Source organism: Drosophila virilis, chromosome 4, assembly GCF_030788295.1.
Source record: "Drosophila virilis strain 15010-1051.87 chromosome 4, Dvir_AGI_RSII-ME, whole genome shotgun sequence".
Lineage (NCBI taxonomy): Eukaryota > Metazoa > Arthropoda > Insecta > Diptera > Drosophilidae > Drosophila > Drosophila virilis.
Genome location: NC_091546.1, coordinates 2,023,867 through 2,051,372, shown reverse-complemented (window position 1 = coordinate 2,051,372; position 27,506 = coordinate 2,023,867). Strand labels below are relative to the sequence as shown.

Genomic DNA, 27,506 nt, shown 5'->3' with positions numbered 1-27,506 from the left:
AATCGTGGGATGGGATTTTGCTTCATTTTTTTTTAAATAAAAATCTTAAAAAAAAAATTAAAAACTTCAAAATAGAACCAGTTTTTTAGATAGAGAGGAAATGCGAAAGTCTATAAGTACAGACAATATCTTATATTGTTCCAGGCAAATCTGATAATACAGAATATAAAGGCCTGATCTGGGGGATTGAGGTATTCATTAAAATTATCGGCAGGGGCATATTTTTATGGGTAAATATCTGCTGATTGCTTTTCTATTATTTTCCTCAGCCCTAGACTACTTAAAACTACATGTTTTTAAGATAAAATAATAATACTTTCAATTATTTACCAATTTCTTGAGCTGTATAACACTGGGGTGTGCTTGTATAACATTTTTCTTTTACAGCAACCGGCAGTCAATATGGCGTAGCCCTGGTTACACCTGGCTTGAAACACCCTTTTAGTTCCATTCAAGAGCCAGTCAGGCAAATGTAAGGTTACACCAAAAATGACGTAATTATAAATGTCAATTAAATAAAAGAAATTGTCAGTTTCAATTTAATTGTAGCTAATAAATAAAACAGAAAATGACTTGATTTACTTGTTCAAATGTGGAATCGTTCCTGAATTAGTTCAGGTTCACGGCAGCTCAATCCGGCGCTTTACAGCACTAGTCTGCATGTATGTGTGTGTGCGCGTGTGTGCGTGTCTGTCAAATGTGAAAATATTACAATTTAGAACGGCATCAAGCAGCTAGCGTATTGTAAAAAAAATAAAAAATTATAGAAATAGCTGCAATAGCCGTTAAAATCATACCTTGTCGTCACACATAATTAGTTAAATCGATTTAGAGAGCAGTTAATCGGGCAGTATGGACCATAGATTCAGCGCCTACGGCATTGGGCAGCGTCGACAGCCCAATGATACATCGTCTTTTGCGCCAATTCGCAGCGGAGTTGGCAGCGGTGGTGGCGGCGGCGGCGGTGGTGGTGGCAATAGCGGAGGTGGCGGCGGCAGTGTTGGTGGTGGTGGCGGTCCATTCGATGATAATTTTCGTAGGTCAATGAACAATATTGACAACGGTTACAACAATCAACGATATGCAGATATTGATAACAACAAGTTTGGCGGCATGCAATCAAACAATTACGGACGATCCGGCGGCGACATTGGCTTCTCTAACTTCAACAATAACCACAACAACAACAACAACCAAAGGTTCGGCAATGCCGGCCGTGGAGCAGACCACGTGAGTGCTGCGCCGATTAAGAGCAACTTTGATGATAAATTTCGTGGACCGTCGCAGCAGACGCAATCAAATTTTCTGGGACGCACTTTCGATCAGCGATTCAATATAAGCGGCGGCGACAACAGTCGAAATGCGAGCAATAACGGTTATATGTCCAGTTCCGACAATTACCGTGGCCCTCAACAGCAACAACAACAACAACAACAGCAGCAGCAGCAGCAGTTGCCAACAAATTTGGGCATGAGTCGCTCTGTTAGCGATCTTAGCTACAACAACAACAGCAACAGCAGCAACATTAACAACACTGACAATCAACGCTTTTACAACAATGATCGCAATATCGATACTTATCGACGTGCCGATCATTTCAATGACAATTTGCGCGGCCAGGAATCGAGTAATTTGGGGCGCACCGGCTCCAATTTTAAGTTCAACAACAATGAACGCACTGCTGCGCCTTATAATACGGGTAACTTTGGCAACTTTAACGATCGCGGATACAATGACGACTTTCGCCGGCCGCAGTCCAACGATTTTCCCATAAACAACAGCAACAACAGCAACAATAATCAACCATTTTATAACAACAACAATAGCCAAGCATCAATTGGGGCAGGCAGCTCGAATGTGCAGAATTATCGCGGCCCAAACAATGCTAGGCCCGCTGGCGAGGCTTACGCAGTGATGGAGACGGTTAACGCTCTGATGAAGAACCAATCCAATTGGCAGGTGGGCAACAACAACTTTGGCTTCGGCCAGGGCAAACCGAATGTGGGCGGCAATCGCAACAGCAAATGGAATTTCGACAACAATAGCGGCCCCAAGCCCAATCCCAATGCCATGCCAGTTGGCAACCGACCGCCGCAGATGCACAATCAGGGCAGACCACCAGCTCCCAGGCAAATTATCAACAACAACAACAACAACAGCAACAATCCGCAGCTGCCCCTTGCGGCACGCAGGCCGCCAGTTGTTGTCAATCGGCCGCAGAATGCGCAACAAAAGCAAATTATTAAAAATCCATTGAACGCTAAAAATCAACCAGCTGTGGCCAAAAATGTGGCACTCAATGGCGGCAAGCCGAAGCCAGCTCAGCTGCCGGTCCAAAAGAATCCGATCGCGGCGCCAGCTCCAAATACTCAAGCGAAAAGCAAAGCCAACATCAGCAGCAGCAGCAGCAACAACAACAACAAGCCACAGGAAGTCAAGAAAGAAGCTGCCAAAACAAATGCTAAAGGTAAAGCCGAGCGCTTCAGTACCCAGCAGAAACTTCGCCTGATTCGGTCAAGCTTTGTATTAACGTCTTACCCTTTTGCAGTTCCCGGACAGAAACGCGTAGCCGAGGCAGTCTCCGTGCCGCTCACCAAGGCCGACATCAAGCGTCGCAAGCTTGCCGTGAAGCGCGGCTTTTTGCTGGGCGGCTTCAAGCTGCCGTATATCAACAATCAGAAGGTGGCACTGCCACAGCCGGAGGACAAGTCGTATGCGATCATGTTCTTTGAGCAGGCGCCGAATTACAGTACAAGCGGTGAGGAGCTGGACGACGAGGCGCTGGCGGAGATGCCCAGTTTTGAGCAGGAGGGCAAGAATGCGGGACGCACATTGGTCAAGCGCATTCGCAAGCGTTTGCACTACGAGTGGGCCATCAAGGAGGAGTCCAAAAAGTATACATCTTGGACAGCCTGGTGGACGGATTACAAGTGGTGCGAGGCGGCCATCAAGGAGCAGCTGCAGCCATTTGGCAGCATCAATTTGCGCAATTGCTTTATACCGGACTTTCCACGTTTGACAACCGATCAGGTGGTCGATGTTATTGTTAGCCAGGGCCAATTTGCGCTGGAGAAGAATTCCGATAATTATTACAATAACATGAAGTCCATATTTACATTGATGAATGTAACCTTTTTGGAGAACCTCAAGATGCCGAACACCGAAAAGGTACAGGACATGATACGCGGCGTGCCCAACGATTTTTGGACATACAAAATGCGCAGCATGGTCTTCTTGTGGGCACAGTATCTAAAAATCTCAAAGACCTCATCGCCGGCCACCGAAACCGGCGTCAAGGAGCTGCAGGCCATTACCCGCGACTGGAAGAATCCCGTATTCCATTGGATAGCCAAGCAGGCCTTCGACGAACTCAAGGCAAGCACATTTACTTAATTAATTATCATTTAATTGAATTGTTTGTTTAATATTCAAATATCTTGGCAGGCTATCAGCGAGGTGGAGTGGCCGGAGCATAAACAGAAGTACGACAGCTTGGAATCATCCGCTCCAGCATCTTAAGGCAGCCGCCGCTTGTCCTGTATGCATTTTCATCCCAAATTTTATTATAAATTGATAAATACATAAAAAAAAAAAACAACAACACAAGATTGTAGATTGCGAGTAAACAAATAAATGCATACATCATAAGGACGCACGGTTTATCTATTGTGGCGCAATATCAGGATGAGACTAGAGTGGATGTAAGCTTTCCACTGGGAGTTTGGAGTCTACCCAACCCAGCAAGACTTGGCTTTACAGAGAGTTGGCGAGAATTGTGAAGATTCGAATTAGGTTCGTGAAAGAATGTTTTCTCTTTAGGAGCGATAAGGAATCAGCTGCTGGAGCAGGAGATGGTGAAGTGCACTGTGAATGTCCCTGCTAGTAATCCTTTCCAGAAGTCTTTTGGTTCTACAGATTATTTGGGGGCGAATTGTAAAGTTTCAAATTGTGTGCTCCTCTTTAGAACTGATTAGCTTTAGGTATGACTTGGCTATATCGAAGCACCTGCTGGGCTTGGAAACGCCTTCCCATGACATAACAACCCTTCGCAGGGTAATAAATATCGATTGTAATTGAGTGCACCTGCACCTGTCTCACCTTGAAAATCGGGTACAACAAACGAACTTATTCAAAATGCAGCTGCCGCAATTTTTATTGCCAAACAGACCTTCGTCTATGATTCGAATCTGGCTCCAATTACAATTTCAAATTACAAGTTAATAAAAAAAAAAAACAAATGTGCTTCACATTATGTAATCTAGAGAAATGCAAGGAAAACTCTTGGTCTTAGGCGCCCAGCTGCTTGTACAGAATGGGCACATAGTCATCGTACTCGGCCTGGTAGAAATTGCCAGCGACGGGATCACCCAGATCATATTTCTCGGCGAACTTGGCTATCTTGAAGCCGCCACGTCCGTCGCCGCTGTTGTTGGGCAGACGCTTCTCGTCGAAGTTGAGCTTGCACTTCTGCTCGAAGATCAGAAAGATATAGCGATGCAGGCCGGTATCGGGCGGCGGGCCAGAGCCCACGTAGGCGGAGAGCACCTCGCCCTTGGCCACATCGCTGCCGGGTATATTGCCGACGAGCCAGTGATGCCATTCGCGGAACTTGGGATCCTTGCGACTGGGCGCATCCGGATCGGTCATGCAGAGCGTGTATAGCTTCGACGCATCCGCCTCCCATTTGACGCACGGCTGATCTTTGACCTGGGTGGGGGTCAGCACATTGCCGGCCTGCACGCTTATGCCGCCGGCATATTCAACGGAAGCCGTGCCCTTGGGCGCCTTGGCAATTACATCGGGCACTACACAATGTTCCTCCATGCTGCCGCCGATCGATTTGCACGTATAGTTGCGTATCGAGTTTATAACTGGAATTGAACTCTGCAAAATGGCGAAATTTTTGCGAGAGCTTGTCGCTGTTGCCGTTCTAACGGCATTGAGGGCATTCCAATTGACAGCCGTCATTGCGGTAGCCCTGATTATGTTATTCCATTGCGTGGACAATGGATTTTTCAGCACGCCACGCGTGCAGCCCAAGCGCACAATATTCATATTTGCCCAAATTTAATGTTTACTCAAGCCAAATCGAACTTTTAACTATTTTTTAATATTTGGTTAATTGCAATTATTTCACAGTTGGCAGCCCTGGCATTCACAGGTGAACGCGTTGAATTGTTATCGTTATCGATGTTTTCCGAATTTTCAAAACAGGCTATCAATTTTGTTGAATACGATATGAATTTGGATTTGTGTTGATTTATAAACTTTGACGAGGATCGAACAGCCTGCTAGGCAAATAGCAAATACGAGATTTACTTGTTTAACTAGCCAAGGTTTTTTTTAGAGCGACTTGCCTAATCTCCCACTGAACGCTCCAATTGGATATAATACATGTATGCCAATAAGAGTGTTGTGCTTTTTAACAGCGTTGTTCATTTAGCTGTTTTAAGGCCAAATACGGATATTTTTAGAGGTTAGCTGGCAATTCTTAACTGACTTAGCTAATTTTGGCATTCTAACAGGCAAATTATAGCTATTTTGCAACATTTGTGTAGCCCACTGTCAGTTCTAATTGGATACAACATCATGATGCTAATCAGACTCAAGTGTTTTTAACGGCGTTGTCAATTCAGCTATTTTGAAGCTAAATAAGGCTTTTTGAAGAGGTGGTCAGCCGAAAACATTTGAAATTCTCAACTTACGTAGCTATTTTTGGCGTCTTAACAAGCAGATAATAGCTATTTTTAGCTGTTTTTCAACTCGATTCAAAGACAACTTAAATTGGCAAGGGCTATGCTTATATTATATACAAATTTTTCACGTAATCCTAAAGGCAAATAATAACTGGTCGATCTTTTAGCTTTACAATACACTTAAAATGCTAGGACTTAAACGAAAGTGTGATTAACAAAAATGAAGGAACAATCAATGGTATGATGCGTTTGATATGGTTTTTTTGGATTGCAATTTGAATGTGGTTGGTTGGAGTCAAGTTTGGGCCATGGGGAATAACTAAACTTGATAGCGCTGCTTGTGTCATGCCTTGCGGAAGACATCGCTGGAGCCGTACGAGTAGCGACGCTCCTTCAGATTGGTGCTGACCAGCACCTCCTCGTCGTACTGGGAGACGCGCTGCATCTTGGGCCGCATCAGGCCGCGCACGTCCATCAGCGTGATGTCGATATCCTTGAAGGCGTTGAGCATAAAGACGGCTATGATGACAATTAGAAAGCCGCACACATCGCCGAGTATATTCTCGAAGCGCATGTGCTGGAACTCCTTGAGCAGTATGGCGGATGCGGTGATCACCAGCGTGGTGAACATCACATAGTAAACGGGCGTCACAATGCTCGTATTAAATATGTCCAGCGCCTTGTTCAGATAGTTCATCTGTATGGCTATAAAGGTGACGGTCACCACGATCAGGAACCATGGCATCCATGTGCTGAACACATTCGAGCCGTTGGCAATTGTGCTGCGTATGGCCAGGCCCAGTGCCTTGCAGGACATCACCGTCAGGGAGCCAATGCCGGAGCACAGGAAGAGGTAGACGCAGACATTGGTGTGGCCATGTTGCGGCGCCACAAAGCAGGCGACAAATGCGCTCGAGCCAAAGATGCAAATGACATAGAGTATAAAGACGGGATCCTGCAGCATTTCGAAGAGCACTTGCAGATCCTCAATCTCCTTCTCTTTGGGCGAGTGTATGACCACAATTGTCGAGCCCAGAATGCACAGAAAGCAGCCAATCTTGCCCAACAAATTGAGCTTCTCGTTGAGGAAACGCGATGCCATCACCGCCGAGATGATGACGCTCAGCGCGCCCAGCGGCGTCACCAGGGAGGCGGGTGCGAATGCATACGCGGCAAAATTGGCTGCTTCGCCCAAGCCCACTGCAAGGCACACACAAACGATAACGAATGAGTCACTATTTTAGACAAGGTCTCTCCCGATCACAAAAGCAAAACTCACTTGTCAGCAGCCCCGCCCACCAGATCCATTCACGCAAATAGCCAAAACCGCCAGCTGCGGCGCGCACCTCGCCATAGCGGCTCAGACGCAGCAGTGCTTTCTTCTTGATAATGAAGCTGGAGCCGATGAAGAAACATGATGAAATGGCCAAGCCGACGCCAATGTAAAAATCCGTATCCGAATAGGGCTCAGTCAAAGGGGGCGTGTCCGAGACAACGGCTGCGGCGGACACAGCTTGGGCCGGCGGCAGTAATGGGGCTTCGCTATTCATTTGTTAGCTAATTCGTGTTGTTGGTAAACGCAACTCTAAAAGAAAAACTAGAATAATAAATACACGCACACACACACACACACACACACGCACACACATACACACACGCACGGCTCGTCAGCTGAAAGTTGTTGTCTGCATGACTCACATTTGCCCTCGAGGCTTGCACTCAATACAAACACATAAACACATATAAGCAAGCAGTTTGTGTGAACTGCGTGCATTATTTATAGAATTTTAATCAACTTACTTGTTTATTTAGCAGCCATGCAAATATAGGAACTGCACGCACAGAAACTTTGTTTTGTTTGTGCTCGATTGCGTTTTACCAGGGCTGCACGAACATAATATCGAAAATATCGATTATTGTGCGGCCTTTTGCAGCAATTCACGATCGAAATGTTGAATAACAGCTGTGCTCTCTGTTAGGTCTTATTTCAACTGTTAAATGGCAATTGCCGCACAATTATAGGTTTTCTTTTGCTAAATAACTGCAACAATATGTTGGTATTGTTATACACAATGCAAAATTCAACACCGGCTTGCTTGTAAGCGCACAAGCGCTTTTTCTCAATTAAAACAATTACGCACTGTTATTAACAGTCCGCAGACCTGTTAAGTTACTGCTGTCTGCGCTGTAAAAAAGGTAAACATTAATAAAAAATGTAATTAAGGATATTCGAGTGGTATTTTATTTCATCACGCCGCCGGAGACTTTCTGGCAAAGATCTTTAGTAGCAGCTGCAGCAGCAGGTAAACTGCAGACAAAACCAAAAAGTAGCTGCCATAAACAATATACTGCTTCTTTGGCGGCAGGCCAAAGCCCGTGTCTGCCCAGGAATGAAAGGATTAGCTGGCGGTCACAAATAAAAGCATCCTCGACTTACCGGTCAGCACAACAACAGTTAATATCGATTGCAAGACAAGCGCCACCAGCGTATTGATGCCAAACACCAGCCCGAAGCTGTCGTCCACCAGATTCTCGGCCACAACGGCAGCTGCCACGGTGATGATAAAGAAGAAGATGGCACAGAAGATCGCATAGCTGACGTACGCCAACCAGACGCTGTTGCAGCAGGCCGCGAGCAGCATTAGCACACCCAATATGGCCGCACACACCGAATTGAGCAGCATATAAAAGCTGCGGCGACTGTTGCTGTTCAGCATGCCGGCAAGGATGGCTCCGATGGCGCCCAGAAGTGTGGCCACCGCCTCGACGCCGCCATTGTAGTTGCTCTGATGCAACGGCGCCAGCTCCTTCCACAGGAACTGTATGTACGAGATGACCTGCACCTGGCCGCAAATGGCCAATGCCCACCAGATGCTCCACATGAGCACAATGGGATTCGTATAGGAGGAGACCAAATGATACCAGAGCAGGCTGCACGCGTTTCTCAGCGAAAACTTTGGCGCCGCCATTTTCGCATTCTCATTTTCCAGCTGCGCCGGCGAATCCTTCACCGCATAGAAGTAAACGCTGCGCGGCACACTCGGCAGCAGCAGGGCAATGGGCAGCGATATAATCTGTGTGGCCAGCGAGATGTAGTGCAGCTGGCGAAAGTTCATGCAGTCCGTTGAGACGAGCAGCTGGGCAACAATGCCGCCCAGAAATTTGCCACCCAAAATTGCGGCACGCGTATGCCCGGTGACGATCTGATAACGTGCCCGATCGACCTTGGCATAGATGTACGTATAGTAGGCCACCTCGGCGGCCATGAAGAAGCCAAAGAACAGCTGGGCTAACTGCAGCTCCAGCAGGCTGCGCGTCCACAGCAGCAGCACAAACAGCACAATGCCCGCCACAGAGGACAGCACAATGATGGGCTTGTAGCGCAACAGATCCGTGATGAGGAACACGATCACCAGCAGGGCCAGCACCGAGTAGGTGCCAAAGGGATACACCTGCTGGTAGATCTGTTCGGAGGTCAGATTGCGCCAATCGCCGGCCAAATATTCGGTCACGTACGGCTCCGAGGGTCGCAGCTCGCGCAGAAAACCGAACGAGCAGAGCAGCATGGAAATCCTCAGCCACAGCTGCATCTTATTTGGCAATTCTCGAAGAGACGCGCGCTCTCAAATTTGTTAGCAGCGTGCGTGCTGATTGACTCTGTGTCGTAATCGTTGCGACGGTCCGACAACAACTGTTCCGCACCGATCCCGGCGACGCTCTCGCACGAGCTCTGCAGCAACCTGTTGCTTTCTTTCGCCCCTCAAAAAGTCTGCCAATTTGCGAGTTCAAGCACTAAAAAACACTTCTCCTAAAATATACACCCATATATAAATGTGTGTCTGTTCTGCTCATACCCTGTAAACATTTCAAATATTATTTGCACTTAATTTTTAAATAATTCTATTGCCATTAAAGCTATTTTATAGCTATTTTTAGCTATTTTAGGAGTTCATCTGGCGGAAGAAGCTAAAACTCTTAACTAATCCAGCTAAATCTGGATAAGTTTTTGCTTAAGGCTAGTTTAGCTATTTTTGGACAACTCCAATGCCAATACAGCTATTTTATAGCTGCCTTTAGCTATTTTTAGCGAACAGCTATTTATGGCCATTTTCAACACTGGACTCAGCTGCTTTTTTTTTTTTAGAAATTGGCAGCACTGAAAATTTTAAAATTGTATAAATAACTTAAAGCTATTCTATTTATATATTACATATCCGTTTTTTATAGCTCTACTTTCGAAATATCATTGAAAACTATTTTTGAAATATTAGGAAAATATTTTAAAATGCAAATGTCGCAGGCACAGGGTATTTTCTAGTCTATACACAAGAAAAATGTACAAATTTGTTGTCAGCGCATTGTTGAACTGATTCAATTGGGTATCGAATTGATTATTTATTTTTCGGGCATAACAAGTTTTGTCATTAGGCATGTAACAGTTGATACTCTGCACGCGAAGTGAACAAAAGGCATATTGGTTTCTGGCTCTCTCTTTAATAATGTAAAGAAAATCTTGGAGCAGGGTTCAATCAATTTGACAATTCCATTCGATTAAAGCCCAAGCAATTTAGAGGGAATTTATATATCTTACAGTTTTAAATGCACATTTCTAAAATTACAGTTTTACATGCACTTCACATATTTTAACTCCTGATTCTTAACAAATTACAATTTTGTTTCGTACGCCACTTTACAACACTGTTAGGGTATTGCCAAGTCGGTTCGACTGAACGTTCTTCAATTCTTGTAGACTTATGATTTCTCTCACTGATAAGCATTTTTATTAATATTATCATCTCTTGTTCCCTTATCTATATCATTTAGATTGGAGATTTATGATATTTTTTCTGACGATTTAGGGCACTGGAAATTACACTTTTTTACAACTCCGAAAAACGTAAAAACCAAAAAAAAAAAAAAAAAAATAGAATGCATAAAAAGTCGAAATGAGTTTAAATTGTTGAATTCGTTGTGGAACACGCTTTCAAATAAATCAAGGCGAAAGTGCGTTGAAAGAGTTTTCGGGAACATCCCTACTTTTCTACTTTTTAATGTACTCCTGATAGAGACGCAACAGCTCGGGACTTGTGCGTGGCTGAACCATTTGGAGTGCGGCCTCAAAGTGCCGCCAGTGCACGGCCTCCGCCTCGAAGCTCTGCTCCAGAGCGCTGAGCGCTGCCTCATGGCAGACAGCCTGTATTTCGGCGCCCGAATAGCCCGCCGTGAGCGTGACCAGCCTGTCCACAATGTCCACAACATTCTCGGCCAGGGGCATGGCGCGCAGCTTGATGTGAAGGATTTCGCGGCGTGCCTCCGGCTCGGGCAGGCCCACATAGCAGACGCGATCGATGCGGCCGGGACGCAACAGCGCCTTGTCAATCATGTCCGGGCGATTGGTGGCCGCCACAATGGTCACATTATGCAAGGCCTCTACGCCGTCCAGTTCGGTCAGCAGCTGGGTGAGCACACGCTCCTTGACGGACGAGCCGCTGGTCGAGCCCTCGGCGCGTTCGCCGCCAATGGCATCGATTTCGTCGAAGAAGACAATCGCGGGCGCCACTTGACGCGCCTTGCGGAACACCTCGCGCACGGCACGCTCCGATTCGCCCACCCACATGGAGAACAGCTCGGGACCCTTGATGGACAGAAAGTTCAGTTGGCTTTCGGTGGCCAGCGCCTTGGCAATCATTGTCTTGGAGCAGCCGGGCGGGCCGAACATGAGCACGCCGCGCGGCGGCTTGATGCCCAGGCGCTGGAATTTATCCGCATGCAGCAGCGGCCACTCGATGGCCTGCTGCAGTGCCAGCCGCAGCTCCGCCTGGCCGCCAATGTCCGACCAGCGGACATTGGGACTCTCGATGAGCACCTCGCGCATGGCCGAGGGCTTGACCTGTGTGAGCGCCGACTGCAAGTCGCGCAGCTCCAGCGCGCGCGCCTCAGCCTTGAGTGTGGCCAGCGTGGCGGTATACACCAAATTGGCCAGATCGGCGCCCACATAGCCGTGCGTTATGCTGGCAATCTGCTCCAGCTCCGACTCCTGGATGTTATGCTGCAGCGGCTGCAGCAGACAGTGCAGAATCTGTTGGCGTGCGGCTGGCGCGGGTGCGCCTAGCTCCAGTTCGCAGTCCAGACGCCCGGCACGCCGTATGCTCGGATGCAGTGCATCGATTTGCGAGCTGGTGGCCAGCAAAAATGTGCGACTCGACTCGGGCCGGCTGCCGCTGCTGAGCTGATCGAGCAGCGAGAGCATTGCCAGCGACACACGCTTGACCAGATCGCTGCCGGCGTCCTGCTTGGGACACAGCGTGTGCACATCCTCCAGCAGCAGCAGCGTCGGATGCGGATAATGCGCATAGGCGCGCTCGAAATGAGCCGCCAGCTTTTGTTCCGTTTCGCCCAGAAACTTGCTGTAGATCTCGCCGCTGTTGATGCGAATGAGCTGCACCTTGCTGTCGCGTGCCTGCGCGGCGGCGCACATGGCCTCGCAGACCAGGGATTTGCCGCAGCCGCTGGCGCCGTACAGCAGCAATCCACGTGAGACCTTGATGCCTGCAGGGAGAAGATGTTGAGAGGGTTTCCAAGTTCAAATTGTCTGCTTACCCTTGGGCAGCGGCCTGTAGCCCAGCGCATAGTCCATGCTCTCCTCCACCAATTGGATTTCCTTGTCCAATCCGCCTATTTTGGCTTTAGTCAGCTTTTGCTCTGGCTCCGGTTTGGCTTGCTCCTCGCTGAGCAGCAGCTCCAGGCGCGTGGCGCTTGTTATCTGCACAAATTGCTGGGACTTTGCCAAGCTCAGCCGTGCCAGCGCATCCTCCACGCCACACTCCTCGACGCCCCGCCAGCTCTCCAAGCGAAAGGTCAAGGGCTTGTTAAAGAAATTCAAGTGCAGCTCGCTGTGCCTGCAGTAGATGTTATTGATTAGGTCCTGCTTGAGCACAGCAGCCACATCCGGCAGCTGCTGCTGCTCCAGACTGGACTCACTGCCGTTCAGCTGCCTCAAGGAGACGCTCGCAGCAACGTAGAGCTGGCTGCTGTCCAGCGCCGAAATGCGCAGCGATTTGCCTCGCAGCGGCGTCCAATTCTGTTTGTAATCTTAAATAGGAAATCGATTAGCGAGTTGTCTCCACTTGGGCACACACAAACCTACCCTCCGTCGAGGCAAACACTGTTGTGAGAAACTGCTCCGACACGGGCCAAGCCAGGCGCACGAGCGTCCCGGACTCTTGAGTCGCCGGGCTTATGACCAGCTGCTGTCCTATGTGCCATTCCGCTAGCTGCATGGCGCCTTCGGATACAAATATCAGCATGTTGGCATATTTGGGCGGCAGATCCTTCAGTGATTCCACCTCAAAGCTGCGCTGCTGCGCGCTGCTCGTGTAGAGCGCTCCACTGCGCACAAACTCTGCATCCACCGCTGGGCCGCTTTTGTCTTCATCAATGGGACATATTCGCTCGTGTGTGTCTCGGGATTTGGATGTTATGTGCACGCCGCATTTGTCGCAATGATACCAAGTGGCTTGGTTCTTTTTGTTGCTCGATTTTGGCGGCATGTCGGCAAACGAAGCACGTTTTGTTTACCTTTTGCAATGCCAATCAGCTGTGCGTGTGTACGTGCATTGTGAATGGCAAAAGTTGGCTGGCGAGGCACATTTAAACATAGTGCGCAATATTCTCTTTTATATTCGAATTTAATTAAGAAACTGATACAATTGAACTTTGGTAATATAGATAATAGCTTGTCGTGCCAGCATTTGTATGTTGTATAAAACAAATTTCTTTGTTTTGTGTTTTATGTCAGCCGGCAAACGAAGCAGGTTTTGATTACCTTTTGCAATGCCAATCAGCTGTGCGTGTTTACGTGCATTGTGAATGGCAAAAGTTGGCAGACATTGCATATTTGAAACAAGTGCGCAATATTCATGTGTTTTGAATTAAGAAAGGATTATGAAAATAGAGAAAATAGCTCGTCGTGGCAGGAGTTGGATGTTATATAAAAACATCTTTGTTTTGTGTTTTATGTGGTTAATCGTGTTTTTTTGTTTGCCTGCGCATCGCCAAGTCATCTGCAGGGGAACGCAGGCATTGTGAATGGCAAAAGCTGGTAAGTGCAATTGCTTTTTTTTAAGTATACATATAACAGCGAATTTGGAATCAAGGAAGCTGCGACAATTGTGTGTGCTCTGAGATTTAGAAACCACTTGTGCATGTGTGAGCGCGCATTGTGAATGGCTAAGACAGGCCTTATTAAGACGAGTACGCGGCAACTGACTCTTAAATTAAAGTATCGATACTTTAAGATAATTTGTAATCTCATGTGAAGTTTAATTATCTAATAAGTATTGATTTAATTGTAAGTAGAAACCACTTGTGCATGTGTGAGCGCGCGTTGTGAATGGCTAAGGCAGACAAAGACAGGCCTTATTAAGACGAGTACGCGGCAACTGACTTTTAAATTAAAGTATCGATACTTTAAGATAATTTGTAATCTCATGTCAAGTTTAATTATCTAATAAGTATTGATTTAATTGTAAGTACAGGATAATATATATATACACACACATAACGCATAAGCAAAAGGTCTTTTACAATGTTTGCATAGTCGATTTATCAGCAATTGGCTTGAACAGCATACCAGCCTTAGCCGTTAAGCGCAGCTTTAAAAATTAATTGGTTTTTCAACACTTTTTATATTTGCACAAAAATACTAAAAAAAAAAAAAAGTTTATTGGAGCAGCAAATCAGTTTCGCTAGCATTTGCCGACATCAGGTCCCGCTCGAGGCTGGTTGTGGCATTTGCCTGATTCAGGAACAAATCGAAATCGTAGCCATCGTTTTGCGCGGATATGGAATCCTTTTGATTGCTAATCGTCTGCGGATTGGACAGCAAATCGACATCGTGCAGGCCCAGCTCCTTAAGTAGCGTCTCATTCTCGTTGGCATTGGAGGCGGCAGCGGCTGCTGGACAACTGGACGTTGCCACATTGACAATGGGCGCCGGCTGCTCGACGGTTGCTGCTTCCCGACCATAGATGACATTGTGGCTGCGTCGTTGCGCATTGGCTTCGAGCTCATCCTCGTCCAGCTCCTGGGGCTTGAGTGTGCTGGATTTGTACTGAAAATCGGTTTCCTTGAAGTCCACCTCAATGGGGAACAGCGGTGGCAGCGTGTCCAGACGCTCCACCAGACTCTTGTGCAGCTCCGCGAGACTTTCGAGCAGGCTGCGCAGCTGTTTGTTCAGATCCATGGCATGCTTGCACTCCAACAGCTCCATCTTTTCGAGCACATCGGTGCGCAGCTTGGCAAACTTGCTGCGCGCATCCTGGCGACAGCGCAGGATCAAACGGTACTCATAGTTGCCCGTCTCCACGCGATAGAGCGGCTCCTGGAGCGCCGCAAAGCCGTGCTCCTCATCATCCATCTCCTTGACCTTCAGACAGTAGGAGAGATACGTGAACTTGGCGTCCGCATAGCGTCGCACCGTCAGCTTGGTGTCCGGAATGGCCTTGTTCAGATATGTGCCCAGATCGGCCAGCACGGGCTTGATCTGCTTGATGATGGCCAGGCCATCCTTCTCCAGCGATCTATGGAATTCGCCAAAGGTGCGAAATGCCTCGGAGGCGCGCTGCTGCGGCTCATGCGCCGAGATCTGTGTGAAGCAATCGCCAAACGATTTGTATGTCTGCAGCAGATCATAGTAGGCCTTCAGCATGCGACGGGCATGCTCCACCAGGCCCTTGTACATCAGTTCTGTGCCCTCCAGCTCCTCCAGCCGCTTCACCAGCGAATCGTTGCAGAGTATGGCCCGCGACAGACCCAACGTATCCGCCGTGTTGCTCGACAAATTGTCGACAATGCGATGTTTCAGCTTCTTGAGAATTATGTCAAGGCTTTTGCCCTGCTCCGGATCCGCGTGCAGCTTGTTAAAGTGCACGATGACCTGCTCGCTGGCTGTTTGTATCATCTTGGCCACCTCCACCTTGGTCTTGCCCTTCACGCTGACCGAATTGACGGCCAGCAGCTCGTCACCCGACTGCAGCGAACCCTCCCGAGCGGCCGGCGTGCCATCGAATACCTGAAAAAAGAAGGGCACGTATTGAATATATTCTATGGAAGCCATGTCTGAGATGCCTGGAGCCGAGCAGCTGTTAAGTAGAGTTTAGGCACATTCAAAGTAGTTTCAAAATTCTGTTGAACAAATTTTATATTTTCGGTTTCCATTTCAGGACATTTTTTTGGAAAATTGGCCAAGCACCATGACGCTCTCGCATTGGTACAGAGATTACGGAGAGAATGCACCGAAGCCGGCTGCCAAAGCGAAAATCATGTCGCGCGCCAGTCAATTGGATCAACGACTGAGATCCATTTTAATGGAGCGCTGCTCTAGAAGCAACAAGCTGCTGCGGCAGCAGGCGGGCCTGGACAGCGCCAGATCGAAGGCGAGCAAGTGCCGCAGGGCGTCCGTGGTGCCAAAGGTCTGCAAATTTCAGCAGGAGTACGATCGGAATCGCATAGAAAGGGCGCGCAGCGTGATTCGGGCGCAACAACAGCAGCGACAATTTCACAGTCTGCCGGTGCCGAATTTCAGAGCCCATCACAAGCGCTGGGAGATGCGCAACAAGATGCGTCAGCTGAATTCGCTGCAGAAGATCACCGAGCCGCAAACGCCCCGCACGCTTATCAACTCGATGAAGGCGAACAAACGCTGGGAGGCCGAAATGTTGTCCATACAGGAGTCCAGCATGAAGGAGTTAACGCTGCGGCCAAATTTGCTAGCAACATCGGGCGATTCTTGGCGCAAGCCGCCATATGTGCCCAGCATCTGGTCGAGCATTGTCAAGACGAAGCCATTCAAATTGCACTCACAGAAACGGGGTGAGCAACGCAAGCAGTTCGACAAGTGGAATCAGCGCAAGCAGGAGGATCGCTGCCAGGCGAACATGGTTGCGGCATCGCTTCGTTGGCAGAAGGAATACCAGCAGGCGCGCCAGCTGACCAACTTCAAGGCCAGACCGAATCCCTGGAAGCGCACCAAAGTTAAATTGTAAACAATTACAAATATACTCGCGATACATTTTGAAATATTGTTTGGGGTTGAATCAATGCCTCGCTTTTAGATGCGTTTTTCCTTTCGGATTATTGTTTTTGTCTTTGCTTCTTTAGTTTATTTATTTTTTAATTAACATATATTTGTAGTTCAGCTAATTGTTTTGTCTTTTCTTTTTTTTTTAGTTTTATCAACAATTTTGTTAATTTCATATTTAATTCAAAATTGTTTCAATTCAAAAACTAGCTGCAAATGTTGTTCAGCTTGTAATTCTCAACAAGTTTAAGCTATGGAAAAAAAAGAAGAAGAATCGAAAGCAAAGTCTGTTGAGCTATAAATCTGCTTTGTTTCTGCGCTAGTAGCTTATATTAATCTTAAACTAAAAACTTTTGTTCAGCTATTTTTATTATTTTTGTTTGTTTATCCTCACCTGAACTATGTAGAGACAGGGACACATTGGGGCTCCGCCTCCGATGCTGATGCCAATTAGATTGCTCTGATCCTTGTTTATCACAACGGAGCTGGTCGTCACGGTCATGCCCCTGTAAATTGATCAATTGCATTAGCTTCAAATCGGATAGAGTTTGGAACAAATTGGAAGCTTTTCGAAAGTAAATCGAAGCGTGCCATACTCACATTAATGGGTGCAATTTTCTAGGTATTTAATCTAGCAATACGATTTAGCAATTCAGCTAAGAAAAACCTATTGTAACTCTACTTATACATGATCGCTTAATAATCTGTAGCTTTACAATCTTAAGGCTTCTTTCTGTTGCTTCTGATAAATTAAAAAAAAAAAAAAACTGAAAAAGTCTATATCTAAGTTAATTTTTGATATAAGTCGGGCTAATACTAGTTCTAGGTAGGTAAAAAAGAAATATAATTTATTGTAATATTCCTCAAGGGAGTACTATAAGCTAGGTTAGGTCCGATCTCATATGAACTCTTGTTTAATTTCAACTAGAAACTAATTTTTAAAGACTGCATAAAATTGTCTTTGTGCTGGATCGAAGCACTATAACATATAGCTTTTATAGAGCAATCATTAAAGAATTAAATTATATAAAAAAAAAACTTAATATTATTTCAAATGATCTTAATCAAAACTGAGATTTTGTAGGCTTCTAAGATTGCTAAAAAGTCGAAAATAATATCATATATCTACCATAGATAAACCCTACATTACAATGGGGGCATTATCTGTTTAGGGGTGGACGTTCTAGCAGTCTCCATTTTTGGGTTATACAATAAAAACTTAAGATATTACGATAATCTAATCGAATTCCCACACAATAATATTGTTGCTCAGTCTCCGTCTATTTGGTTAGCTTTTGGAGACACTACATGAAAGTACATGGGTTTTGAGTCAAGACATGGACTTACAAGCGATCTAACTCATATTTCTGTTTATAATACAGTCCAAAGTTTTCGGGCGCCAAGTCGAGGCCAGTGCAGAGCACCGCGCATTCCGTATCAGACGTATTCGAATCCTCCGTTTTGGGTTTTTCACTTTCGGGGAAATTTGGGCAATTTGTGACGTAGATAAGAGTACTATTTTTTTTTTTCTCGAAGAACAAGAAGAAGCAGCAGCAAAAGTACTTGCCATATGCCCCGATACTTACGCCTCAAAGTCGGCCATGGAATCCGCATTAAATTGTATGAGCACTGGCGGTGCCTGTTCGCCTGCTCGTTTACTGACCAAATTTCAATTTAAAGTATTTAAATGTTGGGTCAAAAACAAAATCAAAACAATATGTTGACCCAATTATTGATTTGTGACAAGCCGCTGGGCGAAGGCTTTCGTTTGGCTAAAGCCCGCCAGGCGTTTTATGAAATTGTATGAACATGCGATTGTACACACGGTTGACGTATTTCCTACTCACATTTTGTCCTCGTAGAAGAAGTCATCGTCGTCTGTCAGCATTTTGGCAGCGTTTTAATATTTTGTTTTGAATCAATCAGTCTGTGAAGCTGCCACCGCACTGCGTGACGTGAAGTTGGCTGCGGCACAAAAACAGCTGCTATCGAATAGTATCGATTTTATATTATACAACATTTTGCAACACTGCAACGACAACTTGTTGCCTAGGCAACGCCAGAAATATAAACAATTATTTTTATAATGATGGATTGGGCTGAGGAGCTGAAAATGACCATAAGAAAGGTAATATCAAATTACTAATAAAAAAAAGCAGTTAATTTAGGCACATTTGCAGACGACGGCGCGCAAGGGCCGCCGCTCCAAGAGTCGCGATGTGCTCAACGAGGCGGGAGGCTCCGCGAGTGCCGCGTCTACACAGAAGCTGAACAAGGATATATCCATCGATATAACGCTGGATATACACAATGAGAGCAGCAGTCCCACGACCACAGCGGCCACAACGCCGACAACATATAATAATGAATTCGATTCGAGTCGCCCGCCCATAAGACGCGTTTCGGGCGGTTGGGCGGACTCGGGATTGAAGGGCCTCAAGTCAGTTATATCCGGTAACTGTTTCCGTTTGTTATTAATAGGCATTTCATGTTCACAGATCGAAGAAGAATTCGTTTGACGAGTAAGCGGAAACACTTCAATTAAAACATAAATAACGAGTCTCAAATATTTAGCGAGCGTTTTCAGGTGACAAAATCGGCGTCCAGCACAATACCCACAGATGATATACCCATTATACCGGACTTGGATGATGTCAGGGACGATCTCATGCTGAACGAAATAGCCGATCCTCCGCCGTGAGTGCCTTGTGTTAATAATTTGGAAAGATATATGAATACTATCTCAATTTTTCAGCGTTCCTTACAGCCATGAAGTCGCGCTCAAGGAGTTGAGCTCTGATCTGCTCTCGCAGAATGCGTTCTCGGCTATTGAGGACGTCGACTTGTCCATATTGACGCGTTGCTTGCACGATCAAGAAAGTCTGGACGAGCCGGACGAGCTTTGGGAATGGGATAAACTCTTTACGGAGGTCACGGCTCAAATAAATTCGGATAAGACGCTGAAGGCTGGTGTGCCGGAAAAGTTGGAAATCGGGCCAGACGAACTGCCGCCAACGCTTAAATATGATTAGGCAGACAATTGTAATCAGAAAATCAAAAATAAATGCAATATTTAGGCTAAAGCACTTGTTTTAAAATTCAAATTGCCATTCACCGAAAATGGTGCTAAATAATACCAAAAACATCGCTTGAACAATCGAAAACAATCGATAGTACTATCAGAGTTTCTCCCGTCACTATACGTCACGGGGCAGCGAAAAACATAGTTTTAGACACTTTTTAATCTGTGTTAATCGCGTTGAAAATTGTGCTTAAAAATTACCAATTGTTAAAAATCGCATAACTAAGACAACAATGGCGCCGAAAGCAAGAACAGTTGGCATTAAACCGAAAGCACAGACCTTCAAGGACAAGTCGAAGCCAACCGATGTGCGGCTGTCCAACATACAGGCGGCCAAGGGTAAGAAAATGCATATTTTTTTTGCAGAAATAAGCACAGCTATCACATAAAGTGTGTGCAGCAGGCACATTTATGTTGCAAACAACAAATTGCGCTGCACAAAAGTTATTGTTAAGACGCATTGCTGTGCAAAAATGCATTTAACAAAAGCAGTTGCCGGCTGCGCCGCCGTCTCGAAGCTTCCTAGTGATGACACTTTGTCGCGCATATGACTCATGTGCTGCGGGCGAAGCGTGTGGAGGAGGTGGAGAATTTTGATACATATTTGCTTTTTGCAGCTGTGTCCGATGCGATTCGCACCAGTCTGGGCCCGCGCGGCATGGACAAGATGATCCAGGCGGGCAACGGTGAGGTGTCCATCACGAACGACGGCGCCACCATTTTGAAGCAGATGAACGTGTTGCATCCGGCTGCCAAGATGTTGGTCGAGCTGTCCCGTGCCCAGGATGTGGAGGCCGGCGATGGCACCACATCTGTGGTGGTTATTGCGGGCGCATTGCTTGAGGCCTGCGAGAAGCTGCTGCAGAAGGGCCTGCATCCGACTGCCATTTCGGACTCGTTCCAGCGCTGCTCGAACAAGGCGGTCGAGATACTCACCCAAATGTCCACGCCCATTGAGCTCAATGATCGCGATACCCTGATCAAGAGCGCCTCAACATCGCTCAACTCCAAGGTGGTCTCGCAGCAGAGCAGCCTGTTGGCTCCGATTGCTGTCGATGCGGTGCTGAAGGTCACCGAGCCCGGCAAGGAGTCGTCTGTGGATCTGAAGAACATCAAGGTTATCCAGAGCCTGGGCGGCACCGTCGAGGATACGGAACTGGTGCAGGGCCTGGTCTTTACCAGCCGCTCGGCGGGCACCAATGCGCCCAAGCGCATCGAGAAGGCAAAAATTGGGCTGATTCAGTTCTGCATTTCGGCACCGAAAACCGATATGGATCACAATGTGATTGTCAGCGATTATGCGGCCATGGATCGTGTGCTCAAGGAGGAACGTTCCTATATTCTCAATATTGTCAAACAGATCAAGAAGGCCGGCTGCAATGTCCTGCTCGTCCAGAAGTCCATATTGCGGTGAGTTAATCTCTGCTTAATATGAATTTCGTAATACTAAAAGTTATTCTGCAGCGATGCCGTTTCGGATCTGGCTCAGCATTTCCTGGACAAGATCAAGTGTCTGGTTGTCAAGGATGTGGAGCGCGAGGATATTGAGTTCGTATGCAAGTCTCTGCACTGCCGTCCCATCGCCTCGCTGGATCATTTCACAGCCGAGAACTTGTCCAGCGCCGATCTCGTCGAGGAGGTGGCCAGCGGCACCAACAAATTTGTCAAGATCACGGGCATACAGAATCAGGGACGCACCGTTTCCATCATTTGCCGTGGCTCCAACAAGCTGGTGCTTGAGGAGGCAGCCCGTTCGCTGCACGATGCGCTCTGCGTGGTGCGCTGTCTGGTGAAGAAGCGCGCCCAGATTGTGGGCGGCGGTGCGCCAGAAATCGAGATGGCGCTGCAGCTGGCCGCCTTGGCACAAACCGTGGAGGGTGTCGATGCCTATTGTTATCGCGCTTTTGCCGATGCCCTGGAGGTCATTCCATCGACTCTGGCCGAGAATGCGGGCCTCAATCCGATTGCCACCGTCACGGAGCTGCGCAATCGTCATGCCCAGGGCGAGAAGACGGCGGGCATCAATGTGCGCAAGGGCGCCATTACCGATATACTGGCGGAGAACGTTGTCCAGCCGCTGCTGGTCAGCACCTCGGCCATCACACTGGCCACCGAGACCATACGCTCCATACTGAAGATCGATGATATTGTGAGTAGCCGGGAATTGTACTCTTAGTCTTTTTATAAATCCATGTTCTCTCTTCTAGATCAATACCATGAGCTAAACATGTTCGCCTACTGTGCTGCAAGATCTTTACTTATTTGCATTTTCATAAGCCACATCAAAAAAAAAAAAAAAAAGAACTCCTTAACACACACAAACACACACACACTCGCACACACTCATAACGTATTGCGGCTGCTTTGTGCCGCGTCCAATTGAATTAAATTCACCTTATAATACAACACACAAGGTAATAACTATTTAACGTTTAATAAAAAACTATGTATTTCGCTTTGTATTAACAAGCAACTGAATATTGTGCAGCATATTAAGTTTTTTTTTGCTGTGCGCCATTTTGAAATTTGCGCGCATTTTAGAATTTGCCAGTCGCAGGCGTGCGCACGCATTTTGATTTTGGCGTTGCCACCTTTGGCGAAAGTGTGGCAAATCGTTTGGCATTTGGCGGCAAATTCAAATTTCGCCTGCGCTGCACTTAAATATGTCATTTTCTTGTTACTAAAAAGCATGCATAAATAAAGGAATTTATTTAAATGATGCAAGGCATTTAATTTACATACATAAAGAATATGTATGCGTTGGCAATGTGTATATATGAATATATATATGATTGAAGATCAATTAATCTTTAAGATTGTTTAAATAAGGAACTCATTTATAAAGAACTAATGTTCACATTTTGTCCGATTGCCTACTTGACATTGTCAGAATTCCAATATATGATAACAGTTTTATGTTATGCTCTCTCCAAGAGTGGAAAATGGGTGGAACAAAGCTACTTCTGACGCATCCCAAAATCGAAACTAATCGCAAAATAGTCGCGGAAGTTGAGGTTGAGTTAATGTTTATCCCAGGTTGCATAGCCAAAAGTTCAATTTGCATTCACATGACTTTTTGGCATTGAAAGGAGACGTATTTTGGTCGCGCAACGCCGCTTAATTCGATTAATTTGCGAACATGATTGTTATTAGATCTTCGACTTTTCGTTCAATTTCTCGCCAATATTTTTATCACCTTCGGCTCATCTGTGGGCTGTGCGATTAGTTCACGCCCCTTTTCGGGCACTGCTAAAATTTCAAAGGATTTGCCATCCTTTTGGATCGACCCCCCCCCTCTTTTCGTTCACATTGCCCGCCCGCATACGTTTTTGTCGCCCCTTTTTGGGCTGGAATTCCTTTCTTTTGTTGATGCGTGTAAATAAAAAAAAGTCACTTGATGCGATTTTTATGATGTGCGTTAAATGATTAAACCACTTGAAATGGTTTCAAATGGTCAAGGAAACATAAAAACAGAGACAAGAGGCAGAAAAACTGAACCCGAACCGAGTCTCATTTTCCGTTCGTTTACTTTTCGCGGGGCCGGGGAATCCCCGGAAGTTTTCGGGCGCGTGTTAGTTAATTAAATGTGTAAACATGTCCAAAAGGAAGGCCTGAACTTTCGGCCTGGTGTTGATTTCAGTTTCAAAAAAAAAAAAAAGGATATCCCAAATGGGGTTGGGTCATGCGGGAGTTCCTGTTGCTTTGGTTTTTGAGCACATCAACATTTCCAGCTAATTGGCTGGGCATTTGCGCCACAGCGAGGGGTTGGATACCTTCTCGTTTTTTATTCGAGGGGGTTGCATGCAAATTTTCACATGTTTCAGCCATCTTTTAAAATCAACCATTTTTGAATGGGCTTTACGTAATTTGTGGCATACTTTTGGGCGGACTTTGAGGGTTGCTGGGAATGAGAAAAGGTTGCCCTTTTTATACCCTTTAGAGATGTGCCGAAATGGGCTATGCTGGTTTTGTAGGAGTCTGAAATTCAAAGAGTATTTATATTTATAAACAGATCTAGCTATAAGAGCAACATTTTGTATAAGTTATGCATAGATACAGATACAGGTCGGAGTTCAGATCCAATTCTACGCCCATATGCTGGATTTTCCCGTTCCTGGCTAACTCCATCACAGAGAGACGCCTTCAAGGATTCCACTCCTATGAGGCGAATGATCTAATATCCCTACGGTAGTAGGCCATGTTCCCAATCCTTAGTTCTCAATTCCCTTAATTTTAAACATTTCCCATTATAAATATCCCCTTCATTGTAACTATTCCCCATTATAAATATCTCCTTCATTGTAACTATTCTCCATTGTAAATATCCCTCATTGTTAATATCCCTCCACTTAAAACTATTCCCCATTATAAATATCCCCTTCATTGTAACAATGCCCCGTTATAAATATCCCTCATTGTTAATATCCCTGCACTTAAAACTATTTCCCATTATAAATATCCCCTCCATTATAAATACCCCTCATTGCCAATATTGCAATATTTCCATTGTAAATATCCCCTTTATGGTAAATATCCCAATTTGTAAATATCCCAACATTGTAAATATACCCCTATTCCACAGTCTTCTTCTTTAAGAAAAGATTTAATATAGCGATAGTTCCACCCGTTTCCGTGAAATCGAATAGAAGTTCTTCGCGTATATCCATTTTCGAGCATATATATTAGCTCACAAAAGGCAGCTCACTTTATATACCCATTGATAATGAGTAAAAAGGGTATAATGTTTTTGTCTAAATGTATGTGACGTATGTATGAGCAGAAGGAAGCATGCCCCAGCCCATAAATTATATATCTTCTTGATCAGCATCAACAGCCGAGTTCATCTAGATATGTTCGTCTGTCCGTCAGTCCGCCTGTATGAACGCAAGGATCTCAGAACCTGTAAGAGCTGGGGACTTGTCAATGTAGGTATTTCTTTTTCCGATAATCGATAACTTGCCCCGTTTCCAAGCAATCGATAAAAGTCAATATCGATCTTCCGTTTTTAAACAAATCTCTTAAGTTTTACGAGCTAGACTTAGCAACATTTCCGAGTAGTACGAAGTATCTGTCATTTGAAAGATATCTCCAATTTGTGTACATGGTACAGATCGTGCTAATTTAAACCCTATTTACCCCTTCCCGCATAACTGGAAGTATGTAAAAAGTATAGCGCTGATTTTTTGTATGCAACAAGAGTTGAATGTTATTTTAAAGCTCCGAAAATTTCATAAGAATCGGACTAAGAGCAACAAAGTTATTAAAGATTAACTTTTTCATAGAGTGAACCTGAGGGAAAGAAGAAGCATAAACAGGACTGGGAATTGTTTCTGTGTGTGTGTGTGTGTGTTGTAGAAGGAAGTTCGAAGTGCGAAGAAAGTTCAATTGACAGCTCGAAACTGGCTACAGGGTATCTGCTAGTCGTGCGGACTCTTGCTTTCGTTTTCCCTATAGCCCACAGCGTTGAGCACTTTGCCACATTTTGTTCGTCTTGTTTGCACTGACCTCATCAGGGGGGCGGGCTCCTCGTCTAGGGACACGCATTTGTTTGTATGCGCAAATATTGAATTTGGGATTTTTTTACGGGTCCAGCTTCTAGTTATATTTGTTTGCAGCGCTCACACTTTAGAGTTTTTTTTTTTCAATTTTCCATGTGTTTCCACTTATTTTCGCTTTGTTTCTTTGTCGCTTCTCGCATTTGTTTGCTTAATTTTTGCCGCCCGAAGGACAAAAACCAAAAAAAAAAAAAAAACGTAGAAGAAAACTAGACAAAACTTTGCTTTTGTCGCTCATTTCATATTTTCATTGTAATTCAATTGTGTTGGCAGCTTTTTCTTTGTCTTATGCCCTGTAAACGGGTAAATGGGGTAGCTTGGCTTGAGAGAGAGAGCCAAAAGATCTGGAAGAAACTTGTTATGTTTATTCAAATCAAATTATCGATAACTCACCCCATTCTCGATAAATCGATAACCAAATGTTATCGATTTTTGCGTTTTTGTTTATATCTCAGAAATTTTCAGAGCTACAGGCAACAAATTTGCTATGTGGAATATTTTATAGTTTATACAAATCTAGAGGATTTCACTTTTGGGAAATTTGAAAACTTACAAGCTTGGGCTTTGGTATTTACACACATTTTGATGCCCTATTTCTGATCTGAGAAGCAGGGATGTTTTTTTTTTCATGCTTAGTGTTGAGAAAGGAAGAAAAGAGGATAGAAGATGCGCGTGTGCCTGTCTGTATGTGTAGGGTATCTTGTAGTCGTGCATATTCCGACTCTTGCACTCTTGTTTTTCTTTGGTTAAATGTTTGTCTTCACTTGACAACAAAGGCAGCTCGTCACAGACATACATTTATTTGAGAGATGGTAAAAAAGGGGTATGTCCCGCCTCCCCCCTCCTCCACCTCTCTCACACACATTTGCGAATTGAAATTCAAAGCATCAAATTCAAATGCAATCATCCAGAAACTGAACATATGCTATCCATATAATTTTCGAGCACTTTCCCAGTTGACAAAGACATCTTCTTCTCTTATCCAACCTTACAAATTAGAATCAATCGCTTCAGTGGTTAATTTGCTCTCAAGACTTTAAATATTGACTTGTTAAAGCTTCATTACAAATTTTCTTACGCATTTCTTTGTCTACAAATCTATTTTGGACATGATTTGAGCTCAAGATAAGTTTTGTATTTAAAATTAAGGAATTTTTGACAATTTAGGCAAATTTTTCTCTAAAATTTCCCTATTTGAAAAATAATTCAAAATTTGACATGTAAATTTCCCTAGTACATAGAAAATTACCTCCCGTCGGCCAAAACTTAAAAGTTGTTCTGTCAAGAAACGCGTGAAAAATGTCAAAAATGTTAACATGCGAATTTCCCAAGCCTCTAGAAAATTTCCCTTCTTCTACCCAGACTTTAAATATCGTGTTTTTTTTGCGTGTTTTTTTTTTGCCAGAGCTGAATCATTAGATTATTTTTGCATTTATATTTTAAGAAATTATGAAAAGAGTGTACCCAAAAATATCCCCTTATTCTTTATGGTCACAATAATTATTCTAAAAATTAGAATTTTAATTTAAATAAATTTTTAAATGTGTTTTTGCATATTCAAGAGGGAAATTTGAGATTTAACAACTTGGAAATCGTAAAAAATATAAACTAAATACTTAACAGATTTTTCCGACACAACGTTAAGCCCAGAAAAGCAGGCGTGGCACTTAAGTGAGGGCGCATAAAAGTGTTTTAGTTAAAGAGAAAACAATTGGAAGAGTTTTTGTTGTTGTTTTTGTTTTTCCTTTCTTTTTTGATTTGCAACAGAAAACTTAATTTTCGTTAGTCTAGGACAGCAGGCGAGTGATTAATGATATCAACGAAGGGAAACTGTCCGTGAAAATGTTATGAAAACGCATTCGAAAATTTCATTAAATTGTTATAAATGGAGGCGGCTGGCCTGCAAGGAAACATTTCTCAAAATGGCCAATTCAATTTGCAAATGCAGCCAAATCTATCAAAGAGCTCAAATCAAATCTGAGCCAGCCGATCTGAGCGCATGCCACACACACACACACAAATAATAGCCTCCAGCTGAAGCTGAGTCCTAATCCCAATTCCAATCGGAATTTCTATTTGACCAGTTAAATGAC

The 27,506-nt window shown here is 45.0% G+C and overlaps 9 protein-coding genes and 1 long non-coding RNA gene across 13 annotated transcripts; 4 read left to right on the top strand and 6 right to left on the bottom strand.

Annotated features, from left to right (window-relative positions):
* Positions 1 to 669: 669 nt before the first annotated feature.
* Positions 670 to 4,285, top strand: LOC6635762 (uncharacterized protein DDB_G0283357). The gene is made up of 3 exons (XM_015168921.3): positions 670 to 2,467; positions 2,549 to 3,375; positions 3,445 to 4,285. Exons 1-3 carry the CDS (start codon positions 853 to 855, stop codon positions 3,517 to 3,519), a joined length of 2,517 nt encoding a protein of 838 aa, XP_015024407.1. The 5' UTR covers positions 670 to 852; the 3' UTR covers positions 3,520 to 4,285.
* LOC6635761 (protein D3) lies at positions 4,126 to 5,195 on the bottom strand. The gene has a single exon (XM_002059191.4). It carries the CDS (start codon positions 5,053 to 5,055, stop codon positions 4,288 to 4,290), a length of 768 nt encoding a protein of 255 aa, XP_002059227.2. The 5' UTR covers positions 5,056 to 5,195; the 3' UTR covers positions 4,126 to 4,287.
* A 584-nt stretch (positions 5,196 to 5,779) lies between these two features.
* spict (magnesium transporter spict) lies at positions 5,780 to 7,635 on the bottom strand. The gene is made up of 3 exons (XM_032438880.2): positions 7,497 to 7,635; positions 6,976 to 7,281; positions 5,780 to 6,896 (listed from the first exon to the last, which is right to left on the bottom strand). Exons 2-3 carry the CDS (start codon positions 7,244 to 7,246, stop codon positions 6,040 to 6,042), a joined length of 1,128 nt encoding a protein of 375 aa, XP_032294771.1. The 5' UTR covers positions 7,247 to 7,281; positions 7,497 to 7,635; the 3' UTR covers positions 5,780 to 6,039.
* A 273-nt stretch (positions 7,636 to 7,908) lies between these two features.
* On the bottom strand, positions 7,909 to 9,462 carry LOC6635759 (thiamine transporter 1). The gene is made up of 2 exons (XM_002059189.4): positions 8,134 to 9,462; positions 7,909 to 8,076 (listed from the first exon to the last, which is right to left on the bottom strand). Exons 1-2 carry the CDS (start codon positions 9,284 to 9,286, stop codon positions 7,946 to 7,948), a joined length of 1,284 nt encoding a protein of 427 aa, XP_002059225.3. The 5' UTR covers positions 9,287 to 9,462; the 3' UTR covers positions 7,909 to 7,945.
* Positions 9,463 to 10,006: 544 nt separating this feature from the next.
* LOC6635758 (ATPase family gene 2 protein homolog A) lies at positions 10,007 to 13,455 on the bottom strand. The gene is made up of 3 exons (XM_002059188.4): positions 12,844 to 13,455; positions 12,297 to 12,788; positions 10,007 to 12,245 (listed from the first exon to the last, which is right to left on the bottom strand). Exons 1-3 carry the CDS (start codon positions 13,244 to 13,246, stop codon positions 10,738 to 10,740), a joined length of 2,403 nt encoding a protein of 800 aa, XP_002059224.1. The 5' UTR covers positions 13,247 to 13,455; the 3' UTR covers positions 10,007 to 10,737.
* Positions 13,456 to 14,174: 719 nt separating this feature from the next.
* PICK1 (protein interacting with PRKCA 1) lies at positions 14,175 to 18,758 on the bottom strand. Of its 4 annotated transcripts, XM_015169034.3 has the most exons (5): positions 18,624 to 18,748; positions 18,363 to 18,434; positions 18,124 to 18,249; positions 17,171 to 17,282; positions 14,175 to 15,768 (listed from the first exon to the last, which is right to left on the bottom strand). In XM_015169034.3, the coding sequence occupies exons 1-5, from the start codon at positions 18,662 to 18,664 to the stop codon at positions 14,419 to 14,421; spliced, it is 1,701 nt and encodes a 566-aa protein (XP_015024520.1). In that variant the 5' UTR covers positions 18,665 to 18,748; the 3' UTR covers positions 14,175 to 14,418. The 4 variants fall into 4 exon arrangements, with proteins under 4 accessions (XP_015024520.1, XP_032294770.1, XP_070064962.1 ...); XM_032438879.2 differs by lacking the exon at positions 18,124 to 18,249 and having other exon boundaries at positions 18,624 to 18,747; XM_070208861.1 differs by lacking the exon at positions 18,363 to 18,434 and having other exon boundaries at positions 18,624 to 18,745.
* Positions 15,852 to 16,898, top strand: LOC6635757 (uncharacterized). The gene has a single exon (XM_002059187.4). It carries the CDS (start codon positions 15,950 to 15,952, stop codon positions 16,739 to 16,741), a length of 792 nt encoding a protein of 263 aa, XP_002059223.1. The 5' UTR covers positions 15,852 to 15,949; the 3' UTR covers positions 16,742 to 16,898.
* Positions 18,759 to 18,760: 2 nt separating the features above from the next.
* Positions 18,761 to 19,859, top strand: IFT43 (intraflagellar transport 43). Its single transcript, XM_002059185.4, has 5 exons — positions 18,761 to 18,904; positions 18,957 to 19,216; positions 19,275 to 19,298; positions 19,351 to 19,473; positions 19,532 to 19,859. The coding sequence occupies exons 1-5, from the start codon at positions 18,863 to 18,865 to the stop codon at positions 19,806 to 19,808; spliced, it is 726 nt and encodes a 241-aa protein (XP_002059221.2). The 5' UTR covers positions 18,761 to 18,862; the 3' UTR covers positions 19,809 to 19,859.
* A 106-nt stretch (positions 19,860 to 19,965) lies between these two features.
* On the top strand, positions 19,966 to 22,577 carry CCT4 (chaperonin containing TCP1 subunit 4). Its single transcript, XM_002059184.4, has 4 exons — positions 19,966 to 20,197; positions 20,476 to 21,268; positions 21,323 to 22,007; positions 22,066 to 22,577. The coding sequence occupies exons 1-4, from the start codon at positions 20,092 to 20,094 to the stop codon at positions 22,081 to 22,083; spliced, it is 1,602 nt and encodes a 533-aa protein (XP_002059220.1). The 5' UTR covers positions 19,966 to 20,091; the 3' UTR covers positions 22,084 to 22,577.
* Positions 22,578 to 25,049: 2,472 nt separating this feature from the next.
* Positions 25,050 to 26,577, bottom strand: LOC116651802 (uncharacterized). Its single transcript, XR_004304807.2, has 3 exons — positions 25,967 to 26,577; positions 25,807 to 25,898; positions 25,050 to 25,757 (listed from the first exon to the last, which is right to left on the bottom strand). It is a non-coding gene; the product is annotated as an uncharacterized lncRNA (long non-coding RNA).
* Positions 26,578 to 27,506: the final 929 nt, after the last annotated feature.